General features: G+C 49.3%; 1 protein-coding gene across 1 annotated transcript; it reads left to right on the forward strand.

Moving 5' to 3' along the window:
* Nucleotides 1-3,057: 3,057 nt before the first annotated feature.
* Nucleotides 3,058-10,449, forward strand: BATF2 (basic leucine zipper ATF-like transcription factor 2). Its single transcript, XM_050960695.1, has 3 exons — nt 3,058-3,330; nt 5,495-5,596; nt 9,389-10,449. The coding sequence occupies exons 1-3, from the start codon at nt 3,223-3,225 to the stop codon at nt 9,581-9,583; spliced, it is 405 nt and encodes a 134-aa protein (XP_050816652.1). The 5' UTR covers nt 3,058-3,222; the 3' UTR covers nt 9,584-10,449.
* Nucleotides 10,450-20,803: the final 10,354 nt, after the last annotated feature.

Here is a 20,803-nt window from a genome sequence, read left to right on the forward strand (position 1 = left end):
GTGATAAGGGCCTACTGCATCCCTTTACTGGAAATACCAATAAAAATCTGATAAGGATATTAACAAAAGTTAGGTGCCTGTGGGCAGATAGGAACAGCTTGAAAGTGGCATGTAAAATAAGCTCATAAACCCACAGGTGTTTAACTCTCCTCCAGTATTGGCTGGTTATAGTCAGTTGCAGTGTGAGTGCCACTCCTATTACCTCTCACCCTAGAGCCAAGGGTTAATGTTTACCCTGGGCAATACCTATCTTAGGTAATTAGATGCCCCCTATTACCATGGTATCTGAGTACTTCACAATCTTGAGTGTAGCATTGCCCCTCTGGCCCAAGCAATTAGCCACTACCTGGGGTCTTGCAGGGCTGTGTCCATTAGTAGGAGAAATCAGTGAGATGAGGTAGGTCTATTCCTAGGTGTAATCTCATCTATTCACAAAGAATGCATACAACGTCCTGTTTCCCTGAATGCAGTAGAAACTAACAACAGCTGGTAGTTACCTTGCTTTGAAATCCCCAAGTCTGCCCCTCCAATGGGCTCTGTGCCCAAGAAGCCCTGCCTTTCTGCGTCCTCTCAGGATCCCACTCACAACAGCTTCTTCTCTTCCTGGCACTGGCCAAGATCCCCCTCTACAACCCAGGAGAAGGAGCTTGACTGTAGGGCCTGTCACAGTCGCAGGGTAACTGGATCTGTATTCCCTCTCCATGGTTTCTCAAAATCACCCACTTAAGTTTTCCGGCTCCCAGCTATCGCCTCTGTTGGGTAGAGACCCGCATCTCTCTCTCCCTTCTGACCATTTCTTTTTACAGCTGCACTGGTCCCTGCCTCACACTGTGATATCCCCTGCAAGCCAGTCTGCTGAAAGCCTAGTCCTTGAGCTTTGCTCTCTCTCTGAGGGTTATGAGCAGTCTATTGCCAGCAGTTACAAATAACCACATAGCTCCTTCTAAGCAGGTACATTTATTCTTAAGGTAAAAGCGTTACAGAGAAAACATATAAAACCGATAGATTTAAACACACCCTGAACACACCAGAAATCACCCATCAGTCTCACGGGGCCCTAATAGGCCAGTCTTTCCAACCCCTCCTCTGGGGTTGAGGGCCCTGGGACATAAGGTCCTGGCCAATCGCTGGATCAGAAAGAAGGCCTAGTGTCAGTTCAAGGTTGTCCTTTCATACCAAAAGCCCTTTTCTTTGTATCCCAGTCTCTGGAAAGCCCAGACTGATCCAGTATATGGAAACTCCTCCAGGGGGTCATACCTTTCTTGAGTTGTTTATCATTAGGCCAGGTCTATACCTGGAAACCAGGTGGGTATAACTACGTCACTCCCGGGTATGAAAAATCCACAACCCTGAGCTACACAGTTCAACCGACCTAACCTCTGGTGTAGACAGGCTAAGTCAACAGGAGAATTCTCCCATCAGCATAGCTACTGCCTCTTGGGGAGGTGGATTTCCTACGCTGATGGTAGAATCCCTCCTCTCAGCCTAAGTAACGTCTTCACTGAAGCGTTATGGCAGTGCAGCTGCAGTGTTTTAAGTGTAGGCCTGCCCTCAGTGATTCACCTTAATCACCCCCCGCTGTTTGTAGTTCCTGTAGGGGCTGTAACCCACCCCCATGGAGTAGAGAACAATCAGTCATAGATTTAACACAAAATGGTCCGCAAAAATATTGCAGAAGACCTATTTCCATTCTCTTGTTGCCTCACTTCTCTGGACAGAGTTCCTCTGGGCAGCATCTGCTGAAATCTTGGACTCCTTCGTGGAGTGCTGGCCGCTGTCTAGGGTTGCCAGGGAGTTCTGATTCCCAGTCCCCGCTGCCATGAGTGGTGGGTGAAACTTCCCCTGGGGGAGGCTAGCTCCTTGCCCTGCCTCTTCCACCCATGACCACCCCCATACTCCACGCCAGCTCTGCCCCACCACCTCCCCCTTCCTGCTCATCCCCCCACCACATTCCTCCTCCATTTGGCCCCCACCACCAGCCGCTCCCTGCGTCCCTCCTCTCATCCACACACCCCCTTTCCCTGAAGCCCCTGCTGCTTGCACTCTCCACATCCCTCCTCTCCTCCCCCCATGTGGACCTCCCCAACCCTCACCATATCCCTCCTTGCTTCCACCCCTCTCCTCTGCAAGGCCCCCCTGCCCAGCACTTGCTGTTGAGCAGAGGCAGGCCCACCACAGCCCATGCTTAGCCTCCCTGGCCTATTATACCAGCTGCCTATGCCCACTGTTCTAACCACTGAACTGTCCCTCCCCCCACCACATACACCAGAACCAGCAAAGGAACCCAGGCGTCCTGCCTCCCAGACCTGTGTTTAATCAACTAGACCTCACTGTCACTTTTTACTGCTAAATAGTAACAATATATCTTGAAGGGAAAGTGTCTGCCATGGGACAGATCCTTGCTGGTGCAAATCCCACATAAGCCTTGGGCTTAGTGCAAATCAGTGCAGATCCTTCCATCTGAGGATATGCCCCAGAAGGATATTTAAAGCTCGAGGACTTGTCTTCTTTAGGGAAAAAGGCGGGGATTTTAGCAGGCCTATGCTCTCCTGTGGGAAAATTCTAGTGTGGACAAGGCAGGGCGAGTTTTCTTGCATGCATGCACACACACACACACTCTCTTTCTCTCTCTCTCTAGCAGGGTGCAGTGTAGTATCTATCTCGACTGGATAAACGCATGTGAAAACTCCAAGCCACCTGGTCTGTGCTGGGATTTCACCCTGCCTTCCTTACCACAGGATATGAACCCTCCCTGCTTCTCCCCTAGCGTGGCCCTGAGACCTGGGACTGGCTCCCAGGCCAGCAGGGTGGTGAGGAAGTTCTGAACAGACCTGGGGACAGGGGCAGGAATAAGGAACCAACTCCCTGCAGAAAAGTGAAAGCACCTAGGGAACTGGCCAGGGGACACAGCATGCTCTGTCTCCAGCTAGATGGGAGGAAGTTCTTGGGCTTGCCCACAAAGCAGGAAATTCCAAACACGTGTCTTCCAGCTGAGCCAGACTTTTCTGAGCAAAGGGCTGGTTTAGGATAAATCGAAACTGAGCTGTGTTTATAAAGTCACGAATGCACTGAGTTCTTAGGAGATGACTGGCAGCCTGTGAGGGAGAGCTTGGCCAGGCCAGCAAAGCACAGCTTCTGTCGGGATGGTCCCAAGCTGCTAAGTGCTCCTCGGCCAGAGTACACACTTTTCCTTGGCGGTCTGTCACTTCAAGAGCTGATCCCATGCATGTCTATAGCATGGAGCAGTTTGGGACTAACCCTCTGTCCCAGAGCAGCACTAGCTGCCTCTCTGAGGACTCGCAGGATGGGAATATACTAATGGTAGGAGCGGTAAGTACAGAGAGAGCTGTATGAGAGAGAGATTGTGTGAGTGTGTGACAGAGAGAACTGTGTGAGTGTGACAGAACTCTGTGTCTGTGTGACATTGTGTATATGAGACACAGAGAATGCTGTGTGTGTGTGACAGCATGTGTGTGGCAGAGAACTCTCTGTGTGTGTGATTGTGTATGTGGGACAATATGTGTAAGAGAGAGAAGCGTGTGTGTGAGAGAGAGAGACTTGTGTGTGTGTGAGAGAGAGAACTGTTTGTATGACTGCATGTGTGAGAGAACTGCATGTGTGTGAGAAAGTGTGTGACAGAAAGAACTGTGCTTTTGTGTGTGTGACAGAGACTTGTATATATATGTGTGTATGTGTGACACTGTGTGTGAGAGACACAGAGCTGTGTTGTGTGACTGTGTGTGTGTGTAAGAGAGACAGAGAGATCTGTTTCAGATTTGTGTGTGTGACAGAAAGAACTGTGTGTGTGAGTGAGATCTGTATGTTTGAGTGACAGAATTGTTTGTGAGAGAGACAGAGAGACCGGTGTGAGACAAAGACCTGTGTGCTTGTGTGTGTGTGGCAGAAAACTGTGTGTGACAATGCCTAGGTTTGAGTGTGTGTGTGTGTGTGAGAGAGAGAGAGAGAACTGTGCATGTGTGCAAGAGCATATGTGAGAAAGTGTGACAGAAAGAACTGTGCTTGTGTGTGTGACAGAGACCTGTATGTATATGTATGTGTGACAGTGTGTGTGATAGAGAACTGCGTGTTGTGTGACTGTGTGTGTATGAGACAGAGATCTCTGTGTGTGTGTATGAGACCTGTATGTGTGTTTGAGTGTGTGAGACAGAGAATTGTGTGTCAGTGTGTGTGTGAGAGAGACAACAGTGTGAGACAGAGACCTGTATGTGTGAAAGAAAATAGTATGTGTGTGTTTGATGTGTGTGTGTGTGTGTGTGTGAGAGAGAGAGAGAGAGAGAGAGAGAGAGAACTGTGCATATGTGCAAGAGTGTGTGAGAGAAAGTGTTTGTGTGACAGACAACTGTATGGGTAGGAGTGTGGTGTTTTTGTGTGTCACAGAGAGAGATTGTGTGTGTCTGAACATTTGATAGATATTTTGTGTGTGTGTAAGAGTTTGTGTGTGTGTGTCTGCCTGTGTGAAAGGGAGATTGTGTGACTGTGTATATGACAAAGACTGTGTCTGTGCCGGATTGTGTGTGTGAAAAGATGTGGGGAGACAGGCAGAGGGTCAGCTGGGGCTCTGCAAGATGGTTTCTTGCAGCACCAGAAAGTTGGGGTTTTGTGAACCAAAAATAGCCACATGCATTAAGTGTGGCCCCTGGGCCCCTCTTGTCCGTCACCCTAGAATAATCCTTTCATGCCCAGCATTGACTCCAGATTCCCCTCAGGAGTTGGAATCACAGTAGGGCTCTGAGACCTGCTGGGAGACTGACTGCCAGCCTGGGTGGGACTCTCCACAGTGCCTAGGACACCTAGGAGCCCCAACCCACAGACAGTCACTGGGCTTGTGCTCCTAAATCCCCTGGGGGCTTTCAAAAGCCACAGCCCTTGTGTGCATGAAGGAGTGTGCCCATGGCTGCCATAAGGCATAGGGGGACAGGGTCAGTCCTGATCAGATTCACCATTGAGCCATGACTGGTGTAGGTTCAAAACAGCCAGTGCCAATACCCATAGTCCTGTGTTTTCTATTGCCTCAGAACCCCAGTGCTTTGTTGTTGGCTTGGGTTCACTTGGGATGATAAAGAGAAGAGAAGAGACTCCCAAAAGTCCTGATTGCCCTCCATAGCTCTAACCACTAGACTATACTCCCCTCCCTGAACCAAGGAGCCCTGACATAGTCTCCTGTTCTAACCCACGGGATCCCACAACCCTGGAGTGCAAAGCCCTCTGTTTCCAGCCCCAGCACAGGCACAGTATGGGTAGCAGCAGGGCAAACATCCTCCCTTCTCCTCTTACTCTTCCTGCTGATTGGCTTCATTTCACCCCACTGCTAGGAGGGGTGAAGGGGGGGTCAGCCCTAAGGACCCACCCAGCCCTCGGCTTCACTGCTAAGGGGATGGGTTGGGGATCAGCTAGTGCCCTCTGTGCTGGGGAGCCCCCTCAGCTGAAGCCCAGCCAACTCATCTCATGCCTCACTGGTTGATTTGTCTCCCAGAATTCTTTGGAAGAAAAGAAGCTGAAAAGGCGTCAAAAGAATCGTGCAGCTGCTCAGAGGAGCCGACAGAAGCACACAGAGAAGGCGGACGAGCTCCATCAGGTCAGTGGAGGGGGGCTAAGAGTGACAAGACAGGATGAAATATAGGGGTGCTGATGCGGGACCCCACAAGGGGAAGGCTCCCCTGTTAGCAACTTAACAAGAACTGATGGTGGGAGTCAAGGAGGTCACAGGTGTGGGGACCACTGCCCTCTGGTGGAGGTGATCAAAACTGCATAACTACATGTGTCCTAAGGCCTATACTTCTACTGGTGAGCAGGGATTCTCCATCAGCACAAGTGGCAAGGCCCTGAGGTGGGATTCCTTAGTGAGACATGCTGGAACCACAGCCTTGGAGGAGGGAAGGTCTCTCTTTCTAGCCCCAAAGCAAACACTGGCTCTTTAAGACCCAAGCATGGGATGATAGGGTGAGGTGCCATCCCAGCTGTCCGGAGCCAAGGTTGGGAGGCAGGACGAGGAGCTGGGGCTCTGCAAGATGGTTTCTTGCAGCACCAGAAAGTTGGGGTTTTGTGAACCAAAAATAGCCACATGCATTAAGTGTGGCCCCTGGGCCCCTCTCAGTTTGCTGGCATGGTGCCTACTGTGTAGTCAGTGCAGGCCCATGATCACAGCAGGAGACTGGGAGTCATAGAATATCAGGGTTGGAAGGGACCTCAGGTGGTCATATAGTCCAACCCCCTGCTCAAAGCAGGAACAATCCCCAGATTTTTACCCCAGTTCCCCAAATGGCCCCCTCAAGGAGTGAACTCATAACCCTGGGTTTAGCAGGCCAATGGTCAAACCACTGAGCTATCCCTCCCCCTGAGTCAGGGCTCCTGGGTTCTGTTCTCTGCTCTGGGAGGTGAATGCGCTTTAGTAGCTAGAGCCAGAGGAACACTGGGACTCATGCCCCCTGGGCTCAACTGCCACCTTCATGGAAGTGATTCTGAGCCCTCTCCCTGCTCTAACCCATTAGACCTCCCCATCCTCTTCCAGAGATGGGCTAAAATCCAGGAATCCTGGCTCTCAGTCCTGCGTGTTAGTCCTTACGTCACTGTATGCTCATTCCGTACATTATCTGTATTACGGCAGCATCCATAGACTGTAACCCCCCTTGTGCCAGGTGCTGCACAGACACCCAGTGAGAGACGGTCTTTGCCCTGAAGAGCTGACAGTTTAGATAGACAAAGGGTGGGAGGGGAAAGAGGCGTAAAGTGGGGAAAGGACTTACCCAGGCTCACCCAGCAGGTCAGTGGCAGAGCTGGGATCAAGTTAGGAATAAGCTGCTCTGGTTTGTGCTATGCAGGAGGTCAGACTAAATCATGATGGTCCCTTGTGGCCTTAAAGTCTATGAACCCAGGTGACCTGACTCCCAGACCATGCATACCCATTAGACTCCCACTGTCTCTCATTAGTCTGTTCCATTGCATTTGTGAGCTGCAGAATGTCTAGCCCTCCGTTCTCTATTACATCTCCATAGCAAGGTACACAGAGGGCCTTCCAAACCATTCCCTTTGCATGCAGTTGGTTGGGAAGACGCTGTGTCTAGCAAGGACATAAGGCTATGCCCAGCTGATCTATCACAGGGAAAGTGATAGCAAAAGCGCTCAGTGGTCTGGACTCTGGTAGGGAGCCAGTGAGAGACAGGAGACCTTGCACAGAGCAGGAACATAGGATGTGCCAGGCTGGCCCAGTAGCCTGTCTCTGACAGTGCCCATCAGCTGATGCGTCAGAGGAAGGTGTAAGATTCCCATAAAAGCAGATATGCACTACTCCGGCCCCCACGCTAGGCCTCATCCTGGTCTCTACTAGTCAGAGCTTTGCAGAAGCCCAAAGTTTAATAGCCCTTCCACAATTTTTACCAACATTAACTCCAGCTATTCCTGTTCTCCATATCTGCCTCCACACTACTTTTTCTGAGCCTTGCTAATCTCTTGGCACCAGTGCCTTGCTGTGGCAGAGAGTTCCGCGGGCTAAATGCTATGTTGTATGAGTGAGATTCTCCTTTGATTAGTTGTGAATTTCCCCTCTTTCAATTTCTTTGAACGGCCCCTTGTTCTCATGGTATGAGACAAGGAGAACAGAAGCTCTGATCTCCCTTCTCTAGGCCATTCAGTATTTTAGAGACTTCAATCATTTCCCCCCTCCTTTGTCTCCTTGAAACCCATCCCAGTTTTTTCAGAGAGTGTTTCCAGGCCTCTGACCCCCCTGCTTATTCTGCGATACCCTTTTGGAGATGGAGTGACCAGCAGTACACACAGAATCTAGCTCAGATACCTGTCTGCACCTGATTACCCTAGTCACTGAGCATCACACTGGCCTTAGTGCATTTTTATTCTCCACGGTCTGGTGAGGCAGGGCAGTGCTATTACCCTCATTGCATAGATGGGGAAAGTGAAGCACATAGAGACTAAGGGACTTGCCTAAGGCCATAGAGGAAATCTGTGGCAGTGCAGAGAATTGAACCTGGGTCTCCCGACTGACTCTGACCACTAGGCCCACCTTCCTCTGCTATCTAGTATTCCAGAAGAGGCTGCACCACTGATGTACAGAATGGCACTAGAACATTTTCCTTATTATTCTTCATCCCAGGGCCTTTTTGTCCCCTCATCAACCCCCACACCTCACCTTCAATGTGATCAAGGTGCCTAAAAATCCTCAAGCACCATCCATGCGAGGGGAAGACTCTGGATTTAAAGGCTAGGCAAAAGAGTGGAAGTGCTGAAGGCAATGCTAACGCAGCCGCGGGGCATACTGTGATGAATGTGCAGGCACAGCAGCGTCCCCTGCTGAATAGAATCAGAACTGTTCAGCCAGGTGTCCTAGATCCAGCACAACCAATAGCAGGTGGAGGGCAGGGGAAATCAGGGCTCTAACTTTGCACCAGCATGATTATGTTATTGGCCATGGATTATCTACAATTCCTAGGGCTCAATTCATGTCCCTCTACATGTCCCTATAAAAGCAGATGTGGGGGTAACTAGGGGCAGAATTTGTCTCATGAGAGGCAGTGACCAGTATATTAACCCAGCACCCACGTCCTGCTGTATGGGCATTGATGTGAAAGCACCAGCAGAGCCTGTGCCCCTCTGTTTGGAGTCAGCAGCATAGCCATTGTTGCTGTTTGCTATTCTGTGACTGTGCCTGCCACCACATCCACCACTAGGGGGCACTGGTGTTCTGCACAGAAATGGCTAAAAATAATAGAGCTGATCTTCCTAACCATTAAGGAGATTAGGCCAGAGAGGTCACGGATTCCATGACTTTCAGAGACCTCTGTGACATTTTCCACTTCAGCCCTGAGGGGATGGGCTGGAGCTGTCAGCCAGCAGGGGCCCTGGAGCTCTGAGCTGCATGGGGACCCAGAGCTCTGATCCCAGAGCTCTCAGCTGTGGTAGGGGGTCCCTGGAGCTCCCAGCTGCCACGGGCGGCCCCCTGCACTCCAAGCCACGGCAGTGGTGCATGCTGGACCCCTCCACCCTTCTGCAGCAGGGGTCAGGCTCTCTTCCCCAGGCCGCTTGGGCTTCAGACCTCCCCCCATCAGCCCTATTTTATCACAGTTGTTTTTAGTACCAGTCAGGGACAGATCACAGGCTTGTGTGAATTTTTGTTTATTGCCCGTGACCTGTCCCTGACTGGTACTAAAAATAACAGTGACAAAATCTTAATCTTACTAATAATCAAGTAGTAAGAATGAGAACAGAACCCAGGAGTCCTGACTCCCAGGACGCCCCCACCTCTAACCCATTAGACTCTACTCCCTCGCCCTACTGAACCTGGCCCCCTAGAGATCCATTCTGCAAGGTGGCCTGAATTTTAGTCTAACCCTTTCTTTCTTTGCTCCCTTCACCCCAGCAACACGAGCAGCTGGAGCAGAATAACACAGCCCTGAAGAAGGAGATCGAGGCCCTGAAGGAGGAGGTGAAGTACTGGAATCAAATGCTCAAGGACCACGAATCCACTTGCCCAGACATGCTGACTCCCTCCTTGCCAACACAGACCCCCATTCTGCACTGGCTGGCCCAGGGGCAGGACCGGGGGATACAGTGACCCTGGCTACTCCCTGGAAGTCCAAAGCTAAGGAGGGCTGATAAACTGTGAGAGAAGAGCTGCTGCAGTGGGGCAGACCCATGGACCCGTCCAGCCCGGTATCTCTCCCTCCCTGCTGCCCTGGCTCAGGCCCACAGTCCATGTAGTTCCATCTTTGACATCAGCCAGAAGCAGATGCTTGAAAGGACAGCACCAAATGTAATCTTGGAGGTGGGCTGGTGAGTGGATGCAGCTTTGCTTCCTTCCAGGCAGCAGATCTCTCCACAACAATCAAACCGTCTTCCTCAGGTCATGGTTAGAGGGGGAATTCCTAACCAATCCATGAGGTAACCCAGAATGGGATCATGCACAGACAGAACCCAGCACAATATGGGGAGGAGAAGACCCTGTCGGATGCTGTCTAACACTAAAGCCAAAACAGACCGGTGACAATGTGAGGAGACTAATAAAATTCACACTGCCAACACCTGACCTTGCTCTATCCAGCCTGGTCTCCCCACCCTGCTATGCCGACCTGGGGACACCAATCAGCTAGGATTCCCTAGCGCTAGGCCCTATCCATTGAGCCCTCAGTGCAGCCCTGGTGCATTATGGTGTCCAGGCTTTTTCCCTAGCCTGAAGCACAAGGTGAATTTCACCCTAAGGATCCATTACCAAGCTGCTGTCTGGGCAACAGTTTGTATTGAAATGGACTGTTATTTTCCTGGGTTCTTTGCTAACTGGGTGCCATGTTTAATGAGACAATGGTGAACTTCTGACATTTCTGTGTAACAGAGACACTGTGTTTCTGCAGGAGAGTCTATTGGCTTGGAGTTTCTGTCTGCACAGGTGTGAACCTTTAATTAAACTGGGCTTATTCTCTTGTATGAGGGAGTTCAGTTTTTGAGGCAGAGGCTCACTTATTAGATTGGTATATTACAAGCCAGGCCCCCATTATGGTGTACACATTAGCCATATAATCAGATTCCAGGAATGTCACTCTCACAGTAAGGCCAGAAGGGAAACCTGACTATCTAGTCTGACCTCGGGCACAGTGCAGGCCACAGAACCTCCCCCACCCACTCCTGTGGTAGACCCATAACTTCTGGCTGAGTTACTGAAATTCTCAAATCATGATTTAAAGACTTCAAGGTACAGAGACTCCACCCTTGACACTAGCTTAAACCTGCCTGTGAGAGATGCCCTGGACTGCAGAGTAAGGCAAAACCTCCCCCGACTCTCTGAAGACTATGATAGCTGTATAATGTGTGTGAAACAGTGGAAACAGCTACAAGCAGGGTTAAGGGCTCTTTTTGTTCAGCATGGCACCAGGTTGAGTGAGCCATGATGGGCTTTGCCATGTGGTACCATCCAGATTTTAACGAGTGTCCCCTTGTGATGCTGTGGAGACAGGGCCCTGCACCCCCCGCTTCCTGCAATTCACCATGACTCTCAGCCAGCCAACAAAACAGAAGGTTTATTAGACGACAGGAACACAGTCTAAAACAGAGCTTGTAGGTACAGAAAACAGGACCCCTCAGTCATGTCCATCTTGTGGGGTGGGGAGCCAAGACCCAGGTTCTGGGCCTCCCCCCTCTACCCAGCCAGCTCCAAATTGAAACTCCCTCCAGCCCCTTCTCTGGCTTTTGTCTTTTTCCCTGGGCAAGGAGGCCACCTGTTTTCTTTGTTCTCCAACACCTTCAGTTGGCACCTTGCAGGGGAGGGGCCCAGGCCATCAGTTGCCAGGAGACAGAGTGTTGGCCATTCTCTGTGCAGATGGCATCACACTGGCTCTCTAGGGCTCTGCAACAATCACACACCCTTATCCCACCACCTAGATACTTAAGAAATACATAGGGGAAACTTGGGCATCCACACAGTATTCAGAAAACATTAAGAACATTCCCACTTCATCACAGATGCACAGCTACAATAAGGCACGTATCTATGCCATGGCAGGAGTCCTAGACTGTTGTTCGAGTTACTTCTGAGATCACCATCCTTACTCTACAGCTCTGCTGCATCAACAATTTTCACTGGTTGTATGAGTGAGACTGTACAGATGCTGGATTACTTGGTTCAGCTACCACAGTTCTTCAAAACTACCCCCACCGCAACCCCACTCACACAGCCCCAGCACATATGCTTCACTAACCACTGACACACCAAGACAAGCAGGGCCAGTGCAAGGATATTAGGTGAAACTTCCACCTTGCTCCCCCTCCCGCCCCCCCCAGCTGCATCAACTGAAAATGAAAAAAATGAAATTTTATTCCTATCAGTTCTTTTTGTTGTTCATTATTAAAAGTAAAGGATAGAGAATACATGTCACTTACTATGAGTCACTATTTGAATTTCATCAACTGTTTGATGTAAACATTGATTAAAAGATCAAGATGACTTTCCCTTAAAATTAAGCAATGTTGATTGTAATTGGAAATACACCCTTTTTAGTCATGTATACTTCCTTCCTTCATATCAAAATTACTGTATTTTATTCTACCTTTAGAATATCCAATTGTTATTCATAACATTTATAAAATTAGAATGGCGGATATTCCGTCATATAACCAACAAAATCAACATGACAAATTTCAACAACCTACACACGCATATTGGCACCTGATAAACATACACACTCAAATACACACACAATTGGCACAAAGTATTAGCGAAATGATGCAGCAGCAGTTGCCAGAGTCTTAGATCTGAAAGAACTCAACAACAATAGTTAGCCTCAGTCGACAACCTCCGAAAACTAGTAAACTTAGCATTATAAACAGCCTGTCAGAACGGGGAATGGCTGCACATGACGAGAAAAACAACATAATTGCCACTTTGTACGGTAGTGAAGCAGTACGCTTGCGCCTGCAACGCAGAGCTGGCGAAGGCTATAGCTGTAACGTACGAGAGAAGAACAAGTTAAAATGCAAGTTCAACAACGTTTCTCTTTTCTTTATTCATTCGTTTTCCAGCAATAGTGTCAAAAAAATTTTTGGGGCACCACTTTTTGCCACCCCCAAATCTTGGCGCCCTCGGCCACTGCCTAGTTGTTACACTGGCCCTGAAGACAAGCCTTCCAGGACTGCCGCTGTGAAACCTAGAACGTCTGTTGAGTCAGAACACAGCAAAGCAGCTCCAAGCCTGGCTGAGAGTGTTTTTTGCTTAGCATATCACCAGGTTCAATCATCCCTTGGCTGTGGGAGAACTGGATGGGATGCTGGAACCCAAAGGTTCTGTGGCAGTTGAAGTGTGGCAGCTGATCAGAGAAGATGGGGAGACAAACGGGGTTGTGCATCCGGCCAGGGGGCAGCTCCGTACGTAAACTTTGGAGAACATGTACAAACAGCAACATTGCTCGCTACCCCACAGTGGATAGAAACCAAGGGCTCCCAAAATACTACCTTCCTACATGGCTTTACTGCTGCTGCTCTCTATTCCCTGTTCACAAATACATGCCACTTTGTGCTGCATTAGCATGTCTGCTGCTGCAATGTTCAGTGAACTAGTAGACAGGCATACTGGGGAAAGCCTGCCAGCCACAGGTAGTGAAATAATCTGATTCCAAGCCCTACAGAACTGGGCACAGTGCCCATGTTACTGATATAGGGTGGCACCGTTACTCAGGCCACGCTAAGCTTTGCTCACGCACACAATGCCACAAAAGAAAGCTACTCTCACTAGCCACAGAGATGCTAAAGGAAGGAGAACACTAAGGAAAAATGCCACAGGTACAACAGCATGGGCTTATAGCTACTAGTTAGTACCACGGTAGCATGTAGGGCCAAAAACAAGATCAGGGCCCAACTAGGGTGTGTACATTAGTTGGGCTCAGATAGAGATCGGAGCCCCATTATGGTGTGTGCATGATTAGTATTAAGATAATACCTAGGAGCCCCAGCCAAGATCAGGACCCATGATAATACATGCATTAATAGCAGTACAGGTTTCAGAGTGGTAGCCCTGTTAGTCTGTATCAGCAAAAAGAACCAGGAGTACTTGTGGCACCAGAGACTAATTCCACTAATTACAGTAACATCTATTGAGCCCAATCTGCTTCAGAGGATAAACTCACCTCTACTAATGGGGGTCAGGTGGTCATTGTCCCTGAGGGCAGGTTATCCTCTAAATGAAGGGTTCCTTGCATCTTCCTGGGAAGCAGCTAGTGCTGGCCAGTGTCAGAGATAAGATGCTAGGCTAGATGGGGCAACAGGTCTGTACGTCCTGCAGTGTGTCCAGCACCAGCTAAAAAGCATATCCAGGAGTTCCCTGCCTGGATGGAGCTTCCCAAGGGAAATTAACTAGAGCTAGTTAGGATCCAGAATCCCCCTTCTGAAGAAGATTCTGACATTGCAAATGTTTCATTCTGAATCTAAAAGCTGAATTTTGGAAGTTTCCTGAGAAACAAAAAGATTCCAACACATTTTGAGTCATTTTGTTTCAAGAAGGCAAAACTGGGTCATTTCAACAAGTGTTTAGTCAAAACTTTTATATAATAGTAAAATTCACTTTACTACTGGTTATAATTCTATATGTTCTATTTGTAACATACAATATGTATGTTCTATTTAATATTTTAACATAAAGTCTAAAAAAATGAATCAAAAGAAGTAAAAATAAAACTGACACTGATGGAAATTTCTCACTTTGTTTCAGTGTTAAAACAAAACTTTCTGGTTTTGACAATTTTTCTTCAAAAACGGAAAACTGTTTGGTTGAAAATTTTTCAACCAGCTCCAAAAGTTACCCTCACATACTGAAATACCAAGGGGAAATTCTCACACAGCCCACTAGCTTCTATCAATACCAACTCCTTTGTGCCTGAAATGCTGCCTTTTGTTTCATCCACTACCTTCAAACTACCCTAGGATGAGATTTCTGCCAACCCTATACCCCTCCCATACTTACCTGCTGCTGGGAGACTGTAAACCAAAGAAAGCCATCATTGTACCCTGTCCATTCACTGCCCGGATTTGATTTCAATTTCTGCTTCCCATGCGGCCAGTTTGCTTAAACAGAGAGAAATTTCCACCCAATATTTGCTGAGTCTCTGTGGGGCTGAGGTCTCCCTAGGTTCTTAGCTGGCCTTGTGGATTTATCCTAGTAGGGGATCACTGAGATTTGGGACCTTACATCCTGAAAGGCAAGTAAAGTTAAATGGATGAAACTAGGTGTGACAGAGAGGCCTATTGGTGGTTCATTACTCTGTCAGCAACTGGGTCAGGGCTGACATACACACTACACCCAGCACAAAGTTGTTATGTTGTAGACCCAAAAGGTGGCATGTAATATATAACTGGAACACTAATAGCCCCTGTAACCGTCCTTCCTGTCAGGGTGTCCCCTCTTGGTGGCATAAGGGAGTTGGTATGTGCAGCTGCCAGATAGAATGGCTGATGGACAATCACCCAGATACCAGTTCAGGTCTCCAGAATGGACTCATCAGCTGGTAGCCCCCCACCCCAACCTCCTGGCTAGGGTGCACAGCAGAGTCTAGGGCTCTGGTCCTGTGGGTGAAGCATTGCAATTGTCTACAGCCCTCTGCCTCCTAGCAGAGGCAAATAGTAACCACTAAACTGTAAATTGCTGACCTTTGGGCCTAAAGGTTAGTGTGCAGCCAGCCCTGAGCAGGGGGCTCGGGTTAAGGGGACCCAGCCCTGGGCCCTACCAGTGGCAGGCGATCCTGTTCCTGCCACTGAGTCAGTGGGGAAACGCTTGCTGCCTTACACCCCAGCAGCACAACCAGACCAAAGTCTTGTTTCCTGGGGCTACTTCCAACTAGTTCCTGCTGTTGCTGCTCTGTGACCATTGGGACCTGGCTCTGTCTCACAGTCAAGTGACCCTTCCACCAGGCTCTCCCCAGGGTCTTCCATCTCCTGGGGCCGTGGGTTGCCTTTTCTTCCCTGCTGCCAGCGACAGGCTCAGCTGTGGGCTCTGCTCCCTGGGAGGGACATATGCCTTCTTCCCTGATCCAGCCATAACTGAGCGAGTGCAGGGCCCTATTCTTATCATTTCTGTCCACCCTCACACTTCCTGCAAGGGAGGTGGGCATGGCAAGGTTGGCAACACCCACCAGAAAGCATTAACTCCCTCTGTGCTGGAGGGAAGCCACTTTGCCTCACTACATTCCCTGATCATTAATATTCTTGTGTGATGTATGTACAGGTGGGTACAAGGAGTTATGGATATGTGCTAGAATTATGTTCTTAAAATGTGTTTGGCAAGCACGGCATAAGCCCAGTCTGCCTTGGACAATGGGATGTGTATTTGCTTGTCTGACAAGCCTGGTCATCAGGCAGAGTGAAGATGTATTTACAAAAGTGGTAAACAAAGCCGTCAAGCTAACAGGAGAAGGAGGTACCAACTCATCTCTCACCAGCAGGGGAGGAATCAGAATGAAGTCTTCCCCAGAGTGCAAGGCATCTCTTCTGAGCAGGAGGAAAGGAACTTTATCTGAGAATACATTTCAACGGTTTACTGGGCTGTAAAGACAAGGGGTCTGAACCTCAAGTGCTAAGCAATTGAATCAACTAATTTTTATAAAATTCCTGTATTATAAAAGGGTATTGACTATGTTGGATTGAAATTTACTCACTTAGCAGATGGGTTTAACAAATATTTATTAAGGCAAAACACCTGGCAAGCAGTGATCAATTACACACAAGTGGGAAGCTTATCAGGACAATCCTATTACAGTTGCCATTAGCACCTAACAATACAGCTTCAACCTCCCTTTGTTACACAAACTTATTTATAACTTGGTTATTTTTTATACATTTGTATTAGTTAATTTTGATATTAACTTTCCTCCCCTGGTTTAAATTGTTGGTTTAAACCTTTTTTCTAACTTTTTATTTCCTTTTTTTGGTTTGACAAACATGGTTGCTTTGCATTTTTTAACAGAGGTGCGCACCACTAAACATAATTACTTTACAATTTGTTACACATACATAATTCTACTAATGCTTACACTGTTAAACATTATTAACGCATCCTTCAAATTCACAGCAGGCTTTTGTTGAGCCTAAATATGCCTTTGCTTCCAACAGAGTAAGGTCGTCTGTGAAAGCCTGTGACACACTGGTGATTAATGTCATTCTGCATTAACACGCTAAGGAATGACGGATGGTCACTGATATTACACTTTAAAATCTGTGACCAAACATGGGGAGAAACAGGTTCTGTGCCAGACAGAAGGGAAGGCAGCAATTTACTCTTCCCAGTATAAAGGAAGCAGTGTGGAATCCCAACACTAGAAGCCCCATTTACACACAAATCAGCAAGGGGATGGGAAGCCCTCAGAAAGGGAAGAACAGCAAGAAACCTTCTGGCTCTTGAAATCCAGACAATGAACTTTGGGAGGATATTGGGGGGCACAAAAAGACATTTGAGTTGAATCCTTCAAATAATGGACAAGGGGCCAGAGTTCTTGAAATCCCAGAACATTGGATCCTTCAGTCAGGCGGGTAGAAGTCTCTGGGAACAGAGTATAAGTGAGAAACCTGTTTAGGCAAAAACTGAACCTTGCTGAAGTTAAGTTTTAGTCTTAGAAGTATATTTGTACTTCTATTTGCTTGTAACCATTTCGGTCATCAATCCTGACACTTGGTATCGCTTAAACCCATGACTGTTTAATAACCTTGTTTTAATTTCACTCTAAGTCAATTGGGTATTAGATTGAAATGAGCATTTGTCAAACCCCAGTTATATTAAAGAGACAACAGCCTGTAGCTCATTAAAGGAGCAACATACATAAGTTCTGTGTGTGTTCCAGGAGAGGGCTGGACAGAGACAGTTTAGGGGAAATTCAGGTCTAGGGGCGTGTGTGTTGGGGCCACTCTGCAAACAGTAACTGGGCAGTGGAAGCCAGGGTGTGACCTAGACGCTTGTAAGGCTGGCTGTTGGGGGTCCAGCTTGTGAGCCACAGCAGCACAGCATTTAAGGCACTCAGAGTTGCAGGGCTAGCAGTGACAAAACCCCTCCCTGGCCTGGTTTGAACCCCAGAATGTCACACTAGGGTCTGTCATATTAAGGTTCCAATCCCAGCTCCAGGAAAGGGGGGAATCTGATGGTTTGAGCAGGAGGCAAGCTCGGAGTCAAGACTCCTGCATTCCATGCCCAGCCCTAGGAAGGAAGTGGGATCTAGTGAGTTAGAGCAGCAGGGGCTGGGAGTCTGGACACTTGGGTTTAACCCCAGCTTTGGGAGGGGAGCCGGGTCTGGTGGGTTGAGCAGCAGTTGCACATAGGCTAGCACCTAATTGGCACATCCATTCTGAAAGGAAGTGTGGCCAATTAGATGAGACTAGGGTCTGCCATATTAAGGAATGCACAGCTAGGGGCATGTCTCCTAGCCTAGGTAAACAGAAACATGCTAGCTCTGTTTGAGCACAAACCCACCTGACCCCTGTGTCTGAACTGGGGTTGGTAGCTTGTACCACCATATCCATGCTGCTGTTTTTAGTGAGCTAGGGTGGCTGTGTCTACTTGGGCTAGGAGGCTTGATCCCAGCTGCAGTAGGGCCACCCCCTTAACACCAGAGTTCTAGCCCCAGTGCTGCCTGAATTGACTCTGGAGGAAGAGCCACAGGCTTGGTCATTAATCTGCTAGGGCCATTCCTATTTCTCAAGCTGCTTAAGCAAAGAAGCACCGGTGCCTCTGCTTTATTTTCTGGCCTGTAACTAATCAGTCTAGGGATTTGAAAGTGGGGACAGTGGCAAGAGACCTCTGCTGTCAAGCAGTCTGCAGAGGGAGCTAAATGTCTGACAGACAGGAGAGCTGTGTGGTATCCACAGCATCTGGCCCACATTTTTACCTTGAACAGAGAAATCAAAGCATCCAGAGGCTGCAGTCAACATCATGCTAACAGGAAACAAGGCCCTGGCAACAGGAAGTCTGACAACGTAGCCCCCACCTCCTCTCTCGCCCCTTTCTGGCAATCTGGAATCTGCAGACATCTTGAGAGGGTTTGTGAGGAACACGACAGCTTGGCAGGAGACCCTGAGAAAGGCTGGGTTGAGAGGAAGAAGGGTGGTTAATGCACTGACCCAGGAGATATGGGTTTAATTCCCATGTCTTGCCCTGTTTGACTTGCGGGCAAGTCACTTCTATCTTTATGGCTTGCGGATCCCTTCCAATAAAGTGAGAACCATCTTTCTTTGCCTATTTAGAGTGTGAGCTCATCAGGGCAGGGGCTGTCTCTCACTGTGTCTGTGCAGTACCCGGCACTGTGGGAGGCCCCCAATCTGGGTCAAGTAATACAGATATTATTATATCAGATGACATAGAAGGGCTACCTGTGCTGGCCACTTACCACCCCCTGTATCACACAACGCCAGGTTCTACTGTCTTGCAGCCAGGACCAGGCAAGGTTCATTTGCACCAAAGGCAGGAATCAAAACAGCCCACAAGTCTGGAACTTTGTTGCCTTTAGAATTCCTCCTGCTGCAAGGAAGATGCTGCTGACCACCATTCATCAGCCTCCTGAGATCAGTATCAAATGCTTGATTGCCATCCAGGGCGAGGGAGGGCTTTGCTTGGCCCAGGATAAGGGTGGGGGAGGTCAAATGTTTTCACCATGGCACCTGAGCCCAGCTAGTAAGTTAATGGGGCTGTAGATCTGTAGGCAGCAACAGCTGTGGTGCAGCCATAAGCCATGTAAGGCTGGAGAAGCAGCCATTGGGGAGAGCAGCTGGTTAGACCAGAGGGCAGGAAACCCTTTGTTATAAGGAGGTCCTGAAACTTATGGCCTGAAGAGAAGGGAGGGACAGACACTCAGCTGGGATCCACCCATTGTATTAATCCACCCTGGTGCTGACTGCATGGCCCCTGCCTGCCCCAAGTGCTAGCAGGGGCCCAGAGCTTAGATGTGAAGCCTCTCTGTGAGCCCAGGAGGGGGCTGGGATCTTGCTGAGTTGCAGGAGTGGTACACAGGCCCATGGAAATCTGCCCTTATGTGTCATGGGTAACTGTGAGGGGCAAAGGGAATTGTTCCCCACTGTGGCAACACACATCCCACAATGGCTGCTGGGCTGGGGATGGGACACCAGAAGAGGAGGAAGTCCCCCGTTCTCAGGTCCACGAGTGGAAGGTGGGGCAGCTCCCTCTGCCTGTCCCAGAGCAGGGGGATGCTGGGAGCAGGCAGTGTTGATCTGGGGCATGACCCTGGCTGGTCCCCAGCATGCACGTCTCCCTGCTCCAGAGCCCCAGCACGGAGCTTGGGGGGGCAGGACCCTCACTCCTTGTCCCTCTGCCTAGGCAGCACTGGGTCCAGCCTCACATGCTGATCCAGGCCCAAGTGCTATTGACCCACAGGGCAGGGGCTGTACCAGGCCTGGGGCCCTATGTAACCAAGCCCCATGCAAGAGGGGTTTGTGATGTCACTGCCCCCTGGGATGGCTGAGCCCCCTGCCAGGGCACTCTGCGGCACTCTGGCAGCATGTGGGCAGGCCTGAGCTGATCATGGCCCACAGCAGCTGGTTCCTGTGGCTCTTCCTATGCTGCGTGGCAGGGCAGGCCACCCCAGGGGAGCAGAGGGAGCCCATAGCTGAGGCTCTGGGCTACAGGAGGACACAGCCTATGCCCAATCTGCAGGACCAGCTCGTGGCACTGGGGCAGAGGGCTGTGCTGTGGCTGGTGAGCACTGTGGGGCTGTATGGCCTGACCAGCCTGCTGGATGACTTTCCTGACAAGCAGAAGAATGAGGTGAGGGCCCAACAGGCAGGCTTAGCTCAGTCCTATCCAGCATCGACATGCCTAGAGGCCCCATCAGAGATCTGGTCCCATTATGGTGTGCATATTATTAGTAATACTATGGCACAGCCTGGGGGCCCCAACCACTATCTTGCCCTGTTATGATATGTGTATTATTAGTAGTATTACTTCACATCTTGTCTTGGATTGTAAGTCCTTTGGGGTCTTGTGTCATGGAGTCCCCAGGCGATGCTCTGGAACTGCTCCCCACAAAGCTAGTCAGGACTTTGGGGAGCCTCCTCTCCCTTGGAGCAGACTGTCTTCAGGCAAGAAGCTTACATGGCTTCACCTTCCTGGGTCTGACCTTGGAGCATTCAGCATATGCCCCTCCATGCACTTCCCACAGCTAGTCTGTCCAGGCGGGGTCCTGGGGAAGCCAGAGGGCCCTGCACCTCCCCACACTTCGCAGTCAGACATGACTCTTAGCCAGCCAGTAAAACAGACGTTTATTAGATGACAGGAATACAGTCTAAAACAGAGCTTGTAGGTACA

Source organism: Gopherus flavomarginatus, chromosome 6 (genome assembly GCF_025201925.1).
Source record: "Gopherus flavomarginatus isolate rGopFla2 chromosome 6, rGopFla2.mat.asm, whole genome shotgun sequence".
In the NCBI taxonomy this organism is placed as follows: domain Eukaryota; kingdom Metazoa; phylum Chordata; order Testudines; family Testudinidae; genus Gopherus; species Gopherus flavomarginatus.

Excerpts from the sequence above, each read along its gene's own strand:
- BATF2 (XM_050960695.1), top strand. The coding sequence starts at position 3,223 with ATGCATGTCTATAGCATGGAGCAGTTTGGGACTAACCCTCTGTCCCAG. Across the intron at positions 3,331-5,494 it reads ATATACTAATGGTAGGAGCG|AATTCTTTGGAAGAAAAGAA; the intron begins GTAAGTACAGAG and ends TTTGTCTCCCAG. Across the intron at positions 5,597-9,388 it reads AGGCGGACGAGCTCCATCAG|CAACACGAGCAGCTGGAGCA; the intron begins GTCAGTGGAGGG and ends CCTTCACCCCAG.